General features: G+C 43.2%; 1 protein-coding gene across 1 annotated transcript; it reads left to right on the forward strand.

Moving 5' to 3' along the window:
- The first annotated feature begins 6743 nt into the window (after positions 1–6743).
- On the forward strand, positions 6744–10546 carry cd248a (CD248 molecule, endosialin a). Its single transcript, XM_085153977.1, has one exon. It carries the CDS (start codon positions 7312–7314, stop codon positions 9376–9378), a length of 2067 nt encoding a protein of 688 aa, XP_085010103.1. The 5' UTR covers positions 6744–7311; the 3' UTR covers positions 9379–10546.
- Positions 10547–12280: the final 1734 nt, after the last annotated feature.

Here is a 12280-nt window from a genome sequence, read left to right on the forward strand (position 1 = left end):
CTGCCAGCGTCTGTGCTTTTGTCTCTTAAACATTGACTGTTAATCTTGTCCTTTGTCTTTTATAAAGCAAGACAGTCCCTTTGATCCAACGACAGTATTGTACTGTGTCATATACAGCGGTCACTCGTTTATCGCGGGAGTTACGTTCTAAAAATAACCTCCGATGGGTGAAATCCACGAAGAAGCCAACTTAATTTTTTACAATTATTATAGATGTTTTAAGGCTTCACACTTTATAGACTTTTCTCAGACAGGCACGAACATTTTCACACTTTTCTCTCGTGTTTAAACTCTCAAAGTTCAAACCTTGGTAGAAACATAAGTTCAGTATTATAGAATAAAACCAAAGATCAAACCCTGTTTTGCCAGAGAATTCAACGTTAATGAATCAATGGTACAGAAGTGGAGGTAGTAAGAAGAATGCGTTTTGTTTTGTTTCACTTAATGCGCCTTATAATCTGGAAAATACGGTAATTCTACCTTCCTTTAGCACGTCTAGGAATCCAACGATCAGTAGATGACCTGCTCTACCTCCTAAGCTACTACAGCCACCCCGTCAAGGCAAAATCCGTTTCCTTGACAGGATATAATGAGAGAGAAGTGAGTATGACAGTGTGAAAGCTAGAGTGCTATTAAAACTGAGGGGAGAGCACCAGACTGTTGGTCATCGATGCCCCCCGATCGAAATCAATGATTTTTAAATATAAATGTTTTTTTCCTAGAAAAAAAAAAATCTGTTTTTAAAAAAAAAAAAAAATTTATTTAAAATTTTACATTCAATATTTCCAAAGCTACTTTAACCTCTTTCATGGCATTTTTAATTTCTCTTTCCTATTTGGGCTGACTGTTTTTACATTCATCAGGTCCCACAGAATTACCAGATTTATTTTTCTTTAACCTCATTTTTGTTTCTGAGAAAAATGAGATCCACACGTGAGGACATAAATGTTACATTTTGATAGAACAGTGGCAGTATAACATCCTCGTAAGTGGAAATCAGGCCCTTGTAGCGCAAAACTTTGTATTTTGGTCAAGACAACCCAAAATGTGATGTCTACATATGTGGAGGTCCTCGAAGGCTAATCCAAATGTTACTGATTAAAAAAAGAACAAGCACACAGTTAAATACAGTTTTCATATGGTGCTCGCTGTCGACTGTGAACATGCCCTGCAGCAGTACCATGTTGGCTACTGCTGATGTAGACGGTAATAATTCTTTTTCATAGTAATTCAGTGTCCAGTTTAACAGCCCCAGGTCAGTAACTCCTTTGTTATTAGATTAAATAAAACTTTATTAATCCATCGGGTGGGTTCCTCCGGGATTTTCACACAGCTGAATAAACGTCACACAGAAAACTGATTAAACAGAAGTGTGAGACGGTCGAGAGTTTACTCCAGTGTCCTGTTATATTTTAGATAGCAAGGAGCAGACGGCTGAGTTTATTAAACTCCACCGAGACAGCGGTGACGCTAATCAGAAGGCGAGACCGTCCCATTTCACAGCCTCGCACTTCCGGTCTTATCGGTCTTCGAAGGACCCGGCCCACGTAGACTGCGAAGGCCGGGTCCTCTGAAGGATTGGGTCTAGGAATTGGGACACAGCACTAGTCCTCCTTTATCCTTGGTTCTTTACTGGTTCTTTGTTTACTGTGCTTCACACAGCCTGATGAGGAGAAGTGGTACAGAGTGAAAATGATGAACTAACGGTGTAAGTTTAATTTTGGAGTGCCGCGTTTTCTGAGAGCTAATTGAAGGAGGAACAAAAGGTGCTGATAGGCATCTGATAGTGTGGCACTGCATATTCTTCCCTTAATGTCGCTGTTTTCAATCTGTTAATTAAAGTCCTTAAACGTGAAGTAGGCTGCGTCCACAACAAGTCAATACAGCTGTAAATGTGGCCAATTATCCATCTATTACCAATCAATAACAAAATGATAGCTTTTATTTTATGCATGCTTTAGTCAACCACTCACCCAGAGGATCTTCAATCCCAGAAAATTCCTTCTCCTCATTTAATAAAGTCTGTCATCCCTCCATGCCCTGGTAACTGGGCCAACCAGAGCTGTATCATTTTGATCATATTTGGACCGGTCCTCTGCTCGCCTCACGATCTCACCACAGGCCAAATCGGCCTTCCTCAGCACACCAAAGATCCGGGTCACGTAGCACCAAAGATCTGTCCCACTCTGGGCGCTATGGTCAGTCTTTCCTCAAGTTTTCAACTGCAAACAAATTGTCAGACAGAGCGGGCTCATCAGGAGCTGGAGGCTGCTCTCCGTTGTGTTGCATCCACCAACTCAGACCATCTGGAGTGAGCAGAGTACACCCGCAACAGCCTCACCTCTTCAGCAACAGATCACCTCCCTTCGAGGCCTCCCTTGGTTTCCAACCACTGTTCTCTGCCAAAGAAGGTGAGCACATTGTACCATCTGTCCAGCACCATCTTTGCATGTGTTGACGCTGTTTCCCAGGGACAGCTCAGGGAGACCACAGCTTATCATTGAACAGAATCGATGGTGCTACCCTCTTCAAACCCAGCTTACAGGATCTGGTGTCTGCAGCTGATATAAAACCCATAACTAGCCAGTTGCAGTCTTACATGACTCTGCTGCTTCTCTCCTCCGGTTATCCCCTGAAGATCCCATCCCCTTTGCAGACTGTCTGCCCCAAGCAAAAACCAAACTAATAAAATCGGCAAAAATGACTTAAACATAAAATATCACAAAGAAAGAACAATCCAGTATCAACATCTGGGCCAAAGAGTCCTCTCAGGATGAGGTCCAAAGTCCTGATGGTTAGTCAGGCTATCAAAATGTCCTGAAGCTGGCCCAGGCCCTGGTGGAAGTCAGGAGCCTTCAGGGGTTTGCTGATAAGAGGGTAAACAGACTCTTCACTCTCTGGCAACGCCGGCCAGAGAAAGACAAGCTGTGAGTTGTCTACCCTCCCAAACACTGGGAGAGGCAGGGTGGTCCATGCAGCGAAGGGAAAAAATGCCCTTTCTTTTCAGCTGTGTATTACAAAACTTCTTCTTCCAGCTTGGACTGAGGCGAGCTGAACTTTGTTCAGTGGTCAGACCTGCCGTGAAGCTATTTTACTGGATTGAAATCTGTGTTGTTGTTTATATTTGGATGCAGCAGTCTAAAACTAGACTTGGTTTGGGTTTCAGGTTCTGTTGACAGCAGAAAACCTGGAAGGGGGCGGGAACTGGAATTGTAGCCCTTCAAGCCCTCCAAGCAGCAAAAGACCTGTCCTACCAGCAGGAGGGAAAGGACAGTTTGCTGTTGTGTTTCTTAAATTAAAGAACTTTGTGGCATCACGGACACAGATATTTCCATAGCAACAACATCACATGGCAACGTGTTAAACAAACAGTACAAATGCACTTTAATTATAATTACAGCTGATTTCACAATAAAGCTCATTTTTCGCTCATTTTTGTTTCAGCTCCTAAACAGTTATTTACAGATTTCCTTTAAAAATAGGATCAGTTAGGGAAGTCTTTACGTTGCACCACACCTTTCAATTCTTTAGTCACATAACTCCAACTGACAAGTCAACCCTGAAAATCCTGTGTTGAAGCAGGAAGGAAAGATTCTGCAGAGTGAAGAAGCACCATTAGAGAAAGTTTAGTGTGTATAGACTAAAGTGCACAGCTACAAACAGTCCTGTTAGTCCACATCTCTGTTGTCTGACTTGAACACATTTTGATACACTGAGAGCACTGGACAGTGGTCCCTCGCTATAACACGGTTCACCTTTTCTTGCTGTTTCGTGAATGTTTCTGTGTAATTTTGCCTGTTTTTTCTTTTTTTGAACAGCACATTGTGCTCTGCGTCCACACCGCTGTCAATCCATCTTGTGCCGTGTCTCCTGTACAGTACAGACATTTACATAAATCTTCTGTCCTTGCAGTGTGACTCTGAAGTGCTGTACTGTATGTTTGTAAGTTTTCTCCCCAACAAACACAACGAAATGTTTTGCACCACAAAGGCACCTGCGGTAGCATCCAGGAGGCAGAGGAAGATGCTAACCATCGCACAAAAAGTTGGACTTCTGGACATGCTAAAGGACTTTACTGTATTTTCCGGATTATAAGGCGCATTAAGTGAAACAAAGCGATCGGATAAGTCAAACTTATGGCAGTCTTCATGTAGGTAACTAGTTAATGCAGCAGGATGAGTGCAGAAAGGAAGGAAGCTCTGATGCAGGGTTCAGGTCAACCAGCTTGTTCTGTCTACAGTTCCTTCGTCTTTGCAGACTACTCTTTATGTTTTAGTTTTATTTATTTATTTATATTATTATTTTTTTTCCATTCTTGTCCCGCAGTAGCACTGGAGTATTTATGCCAAATATCTTTAGACGAGATACCAACCTCAAGCTGACAGCTAAAAGATGTATTCTTTACTTGTAATTTACCCAAAATATATGTATATACCTTCTAATGGTGATATAGTGATTTTTAATTATGGTCAGTTGTTGATTAGTGGTTTTGGAGCTTGACTCACACAGTGGAGAAAAAGTTGTCTGTGTCTTGAACACTAGGTCTCTGAATTTTGGATAATAACATAGAGCATAGCTGGAAAACCTAATTTAAATGACATCACATCTGTTTACATTAAGTAAGCAGTTTCCAAATGTATTATCTCCTTATTTGCTCTTTTGTGTAGTACAGAAAAAAAAGGAAACTGTGGCTACTGCAGCTTCAGGTGCATTAATATTCCCTCCTCACATCTCTGTCTTTAGAGGTGCATCCAACACATTACAGACTCTGAAGCCGGCGACTTGATTTATGTCAGACTCTCAGGGCTCCAGTAGTGAAGCCCAGCCATTCTCTACTTCCTAACCCTCTCTCCCAGACACACAACCAGAGCCTTCTCCATCTAAAAGGTCCTATTTAGAAGCACAGGTCTCCATTTTACTGCCTGGCATTATTAGCATGGAGGAGAGAGCTGTTGTTTTCATGTAGGTAAAGACAATTTGTGCTGAACTAAGTATCGTCTTTCTGTCCAAGAGTTGTGTGATGTATTAACAGACCTCTCTGTATTGAATCATATCTGTTATTAATCTCTGTCTCTCTTCCACAGCATGTCTTTATCCTGTCTTCCTTCTCTCACCCCAACCAATCACAGCAGATGGCCCCGCCCCTCCCTGAGCCTGGTTCTGCTGGAGGTTTCTTCCTGTTAAAAGGGAGTTTTTCCTTCCCACTGTCGCCAAAGTGCTGCTCATAGGGGGTCATATGATTGTTGGGTTTTTCTCTGTATGTATTATTGTAGGATCTACCTTACAGTATAAAGCACCTTGAGGTGAATGTTGTTGTCATGTGGCGTTGTGTAAATAAAACAGAATTGAGCTGCATGATGTCAGAATTGCCACATTATAATTAAGAATAAATAACTGAGAATTAGAGCAGCACGGTGGTTAGCACTGTTGCCGCACAGCAAGAAGGTCCTGAGTTCAATTCCACCATCAGGCCGGGGTCTTTCTGTGTGGAGTTTGCATGTTCTCCCCGTGTTTGTGTGGGTTCCCTCCGGGTACTCCGGCTTCCTCCCACCGTCCAAAGACGTGCAGCTTGTGGGGATAGGTTAATAGCCCATAGGTGCGAATGTTTCCCTGTCCCTGTGTGTTGCTGTGTTACACCCTGCGACAGACTGGCAACCTGTCCAGGGTGTACCTCGCCTCTCGCCCTATACACAGCTGGGATAAGCTACAGCGCCCCCCGCGACCCTAAAAAGGATAAGCAGAAGTGAATGGATGGATGGATAACTAAGAATTGTTTAATTATCAACAAACTCACATGTACATTTAGGCTACGTCCACACGTACCCGGGTATTTTTGAAAACACAGATTTTTCTTTGCGTTTGCACCTTTCGTCCACACGTAAACGGCGTTTTTGGTCACTGAAAACGGAGATTTTTAAAAACTCAGTTTTTGCATTTACGTGTGGACGAGAAAAACGCAGAAAACACAGCGTCAAAGGTGTGCGCCTTTTTTGACGTCACACAGTGCGCCACGTTATTGTTTCGGTGAAATGAATTTCTACAATACTGTTACTGTTAATTGTTCTCTCTGCAGTGTTTAAATGCTTACATATACACACACAGTTACTGTCCCTCCACACATACGACTCGGTTCTGCTTCTATGCCCCAGCTTTGTTTACTTTTTCCCACCGAGGCTTCTAGACGTCTGATTGGCCAACATTTCTACACGGTTAGGAATATAGCGCCACCTGTTGCTTTGGCATGTTCCTAGCAGCGTTTTCCTTCATTTCTGCCTTTACGTGTGGACGGGATTATTTTTTAAAACAAAAACGGAAAATCTCAGTTTTCAAAAATACCCGTGTACGTGTGGACGTAGCCTAAAATACATGAATAAAACTATTGGTATTGTGGAGCTGAACTCTATGGAATCAAATTTGATTTCACAGGTTGGATCACTTAGAGCCAGTTCACACAACAGGCATCTCAGCACATTTACATTGTAAAGTCAGGACCTCACAGCTCCATAGAAGGAAAACAATTAATTTCTTATGAGCAAGCCCTCAGTAAAAGTAGGTAAAACGCTCCCTTCGCTCATAAACACTAAACATGTTGAAAGGCAAGAGACACAATGGAAGCCATAAGTGGCATACATGTTAATGTGTTATCAAAATCATATTGAAAGGTTTCAGAAAGTGGAATATATAGAAGAGAAGACAGAATATGTTTGATGTTTTTCTAGAAAGAATATTTATTCAAACTATTTAATCTTCATGTGAGATAAGTGTCACAGTTTTATCTCTGTGTATGAACGTGTTTGGATGTATGAGCGCAGACTTATCTGTCTGCTTGTCCAAGCGGCAGAGTACCAACTATGTCCACAGATGGAACTTATGAAAACCATATGACATACTCTGAAAAAGAAATCAGTTTGCTATTCCTCCCCCAACTCAGACATACACATTCACAGGGTCCCCTCTCACCCCTCCCCATTCAAAAGCATATTAATCTCCCTTTACCTCCCTCCCTCTTTGCCCTTCTCCTCGTCCTGCTTGTTGCTATAACTCCCTCCTTCTTACTCCTATTTCCTTTTCTCTCCTCCCTCTCTGCTTCCTGAAGTCTTGAGTCTGCAAACACTCCAGTGCTGATCTGGTTCAGCAGTATAGAGTGAAGACCACAGAGGAAAAGAAGTTAAAATTCAGGGAGGAAATTTCAGACCAAGACTAAAACATCACATTAAGAAAAATCTTTTAAAGGCAGATGATAAAAGTGTAAAGAAAATCCAGGTGAGAGGCAAGCAGAGAGAGGATCTATAAAGCCGGTTAAAATAAAGAATGGGCTCCCTGGTGAGCAGTGCTTTTCTCTTCTCCCTGCTGGCTTTGCTTTTTGGATGTTCTTCAGTCTTGGCCCAGAACCTGAGACAAAGAGATGCACTCTGTAACACAGACGGCTGCTTTGTTGTCTATTTTCAACGCAAAACCTTTTTGGAGTCATGGAGGGCCTGCAAAGAAAAAGGTGGCAACCTGGCCACCATCAAGCGGAAGGTGGACGCAACCGCTATTGCCACTCTCTTTTCCACTGTGGATCTGCGCCACTCACGCACTACTGTCCAAGTATGGATTGGCCTTCAGCGCCAGCCTCGCCAGTGCACTGCCACGTGCCCGCTGCGAGGTTTCTCTTGGACTACCGGTGACCAGGACACAGAGTATACCGACTGGCAGAACCCGGACTCCCCTGACTCGTGTTCGGCGCCTCGCTGTGTGTTTATGGGCTACAGCACTGAAGACCAGGATGATAATTTTAAATGGATAGACAGTGCTTGTGCAGTCTCTGCAGATGGGTATCTGTGCCACTATGCCTACGCAGGCATGTGCCCTCCCCTGTGGAGCGATGGAGAAGCCAATGTTACCTACACCACACCGTTTGACCTTCTGAGCGCACTGCTGACTCATGTACCTGTTGGATCTGTTGCTACCGTACGCTGTCCGTCAGGCGCCAGAGAAGAAAAGACGGTTTCATGTATGGCGAGGGAAGATGGCTCAGTGGGATGGACCAAAGAAACTCCTCTTTGTTCTCATTTCTCTATATCACGCGACCTATGTGACCAGGACAATGGTGGATGTGGGCATTTCTGCATGCCAGCTGGTGGTCATGTCTACTGTGAATGTGCTGATGGATACGCGCTTGCACCAGATGAACGCACTTGCCTCGATGTAGACGAGTGCCTCGGAGGTCCTTGCGAGCAGATCTGCGTGAACGCCGTGGGGACATTTGAATGTCAGTGTCACGAGGGCTATGATATAAACGATGAGGGTGAGTGTGAGGATATTGACGAGTGTATAAATGACACGTGTGAACACGCTTGTGAGAACACCCCAGGCTCTCATATCTGCCACTGCAATCTGGGCTATTCCTCAGTGCCCGAGCATCCCAGGCAATGCCAGGATATCAACGAGTGCGAGATTCCTGGAACATGCGAGCAGATGTGTGTGAATTATGAAGGTGGTTTTGAGTGCTATTGTAGCGAAGGCTTTGAGCTCATGTCTGATAACTATTCATGTGAGAAGAGAGAGGAAGGAGACGACCAATACGCCGTCACTCCTCCTTCTCTTTGGGTCACGGGCCAGGCTGGACCTCTGTGGGACTATGACTGGCCTACACAGGAGGAGGAATCTCTGGACTGGCTGACAGAGTCCACCAGAGTTTTAAATTCGGATGTAATTTGGGCCACCAGTCCCCCACTGGTGCTGGTTCCCCTGACACAGGGAACTGATAAAGATGAAGAAGAAGCTGAGCTGAAGGTTTTGTCAGCAACTGCCTACAATACTCCTCATCTCCTTAGCTCCAGCGCTACCCCAGACCCATATAAGGAAGATGAGGGTGAAGCTACTACAGCTCTTCCCTCATACCCCACCTCAACAGTCTCAGAAGGAGCTTGGAGCTGGGGGGCGGATCTCGTTACTTCAAGCGAGATTCCACAGCGTCCTGTCACAGACATGCCTGAAGAGTCCAGTTACCACAAAGAGCCAGAAGGAGAAACACAGAGGAATCTCCTCAGGGAAAACTTTCCGTTCACAGAGGCGGAGTTAAGCAAAGAGGAAATGACCTTTGTGGAATTTACCCCCAGTCAAAACCTGGCCTTTCCCACCGGGCTGGCTTCTTCCCAGCCGCCCCTAACTGAGGACGTCCAGACAAAGGGGAGCACTTGGCTCATGGTGGCACTCTTCATACCCATCTGCATCTTCATTGCCGTAATGGTGGCACTCGGTTTCGTCTACTGCAACCGCTATAGGGTCACGGCACACGATAAGAATGCCGCTGACTGCTACCACTGGATCTCGGGGTCGCATGAGAAACAGGGAGCTCCTGACCCCTCAGCGGGGGTGCAGAGCTGTGTTTAAAACTGTGAAGACGTTTACATAAACAAACCCTGTCTCAGAGGGAAAGAATGGTGACGAATGCAGACTCTGGACTACGGGACACATTTAAATAACTCCTGAATCTAAACTCATAATGACAGGAGGGAACGTACAGAGAAAGTCTTTTTGTGAATATGTTTTCTATGTGGTACAGAATATACATAACTGTCACTGTTACCTGTGTTTTATAAGTGTGGTTGCCTCAGGCAGCAATGAATGAAGGGAAACTACATAAATGTCCAGAAGGAAACACAATTTGGTCTTACAGAAAAATGCTGAACATAAGTTCGCTGTGTTGGAGCAGAATTGTGGAGCTGCGATTGAACAAAACCCTCTTTCATGTTTGTTTCTTGTTACCATTTTAAAAATATGATGCTTGTAACAGTTCACTGAAATAATGTCACACTCCATAAACCCTGTGATTGTTACACAGAGGCTGGTTGTAGCAGCTGTTTTGTGACACTGGCCTTGTTTGTGGCCATCAGTCACCGTTTGTACTGCTAATTCCTGAATGCACTAAAGAAATCATTTCTGGCCACCTTGGATGAAATCCAGCTGTGCACAGACTGCTTTCAGTGCAGCTGCCGATGGAGCTTCGATTTTTAAATTCCCAAATGACAATGAGATTTCACGGGATTTGTATCCTGCGTTCAAAACTGACTACTAACACGGGAGGAAAGAAGATTGTATAGAGTACTAAAATACTAATAAAGATAATAATTTTAATCGACTCAAACTAATGAAATGTGGTATGATTTTTAGAGCTAAATCTGTTCATTCATTCATTTGTTTTTATTTGTTAACAGTGCTGAATCACAACAACTCACCTTTTTTTTTTTTGCCTGTCCCATTTGGTTCTTTAGCCGCCAGAATTGTTGTCTGAAGACCAACAAGGATACCCAATGGATTTACTTTGTCAAGTGGATCATCATGGCCGTATTGGTCCATTTGATCGACCTTTGTTGTTATTATTTATTTTATTTTATTTTCAGTTGTTACAGACGGGACAGACATGACTGAGGGATAGGAAAGGGAGAAAGAAAGAGGAAGGAAAAGAAAAACAGAAGGGGAGAGGGACAGTGAGGAAGGACACTTAAAAAGAGAAAAAAGAGAAAAAAATCTCCTGGATCACCTGTTGAGAGAAAAAGAAGAGAAAACAAGCAAAAAAACATACTAAACACAACATCATCACGTTAATCTAGCTAAGTGTAAACAGCAGTAAATACTAGAGATGGACCAATCCGATATTACGTATCGGTATCAGTCCGATACTGACCTGCAGTGTGCATCACGTGATAGAGCCGCTGCGTGTATTTGGAGCCTCGCTACCAAATCAGCATTTCATCTCCGAGGAAGTTTTCCCAGAGAGAAGTAAAGCAAGTGTGTAAGTTCATCTCTGAATGTTAGTAAAGCATTCCCACGTTAAGCTTAACAATCAATACCTGGAGCGACTGCCTCTCTCTCCCCCTCCCTCTCCTGCTGCTACTTTAATCGTGAAACTGATTAATGATCAGCTGATCGTCTCTCTTGTTTGTTTTTGGCCCACTTCACGCCAGAAAGAGGAAACCAGCGGCTGAACAACAGCTTGATAATCTGTTGTTAGAATTTATTTAATATTACTTTCTACACCAGGATCTTTTTCTACGTAGCTGACGGCTGGTAACTGTGCAGGGGCGGATCTAGCAAAGTTTAGCCAGGGGGGCCGATAGGGCATGAACAGGGAAAAGGGGGCACAAAGACATACTTTTCTTTCTTATTCTCATTTAAAATATCTAGCTTTTAATAAATAATTATCTGACTCTTACACCCAAAGTTTTAATCTGATGTAAAATATATAGAAGTCCATTACTGTATATAGTAACTGTTAAGTCTAATATACCCTAGTAAGCTACAGTACTTTTTCCTTTGGGAAGATACCATCTGTGCAGTCTGCAATTCTGTAGAAGAAAGATGTTGAATCTATTTAATTATTCTTGAAAAATAATTTATTTCTGTGCATTTTTTTTCACACTGCATCAAATTAAAGTTGATTACGTCGATTAAGCATCATGAGGTGGAGGGTGGGGGGTGGTTCCCTATTTTTTTTTGTTTTTTTGCTGGAAGTTTTAGAACCATATTAGTTAGGTTGCTTACTCTTTAAAATGCCAGAATAGGGAGGATGGAGTAGGTTTAAGTTTATTAGAGTGATCAGTGTTGCTGAACTATTAACTTATACAAAAAGCAGCAAGATATTAAAAAAACAGTTTTATTGATTAAAAAACACTATATTGGATTCATATCGGTATCGGCAGATATCCATATTTATAATATCGGTATCGGACATTAAAAAGTGGTATCGTGCCATCTCTAGTAAATACTAAATATTGAATGTTGTTGTGCAGCACGTTGGACCGACAGCGCACAATGTGCTTGGAAATAGCAGCCAATAAAGGTGTAGTTTATGTCTGTGAACAGTGAACACCCGTGTGCACACCTGTGTGGATCAGTGCGCTTTTATTCAAAAGGTTTCCCCATGTAATGGTCTTCTAGAGGATGTAGAGAGCCATGGCCCCGCCCCCAGGGCATGAAGCAGGCATGGAGGAGATCCAGGCTCCAGACAACCAGAGGCCCCAGAGTGCGAGAGCCCAAGGAGGACCACCGGAGGGGCATCCGTGCCCAAGGAATTGGGCTCTTACCTACTATATATATGAGGATTAACTATGAATGCATATATATTCATAGTTAAGAACAAGAGAGAAAGATGTACAACAGAATAAAAATCATATGTACAGTATGCTGTGATACAGCAGCAGGTGTTTTTAAATACAGTGTTCATGAGCGTGACAGCCTGTTAGAGAAACTGTAGATGTCTGCTTGTGTTGGTGTACAGTGCTCTGTACCAGAA

This window comes from Neolamprologus multifasciatus, chromosome 3 (assembly GCF_963576455.1).
Source record: "Neolamprologus multifasciatus chromosome 3, fNeoMul1.2, whole genome shotgun sequence".
Taxonomy (NCBI): domain Eukaryota; kingdom Metazoa; phylum Chordata; class Actinopteri; order Cichliformes; family Cichlidae; genus Neolamprologus; species Neolamprologus multifasciatus.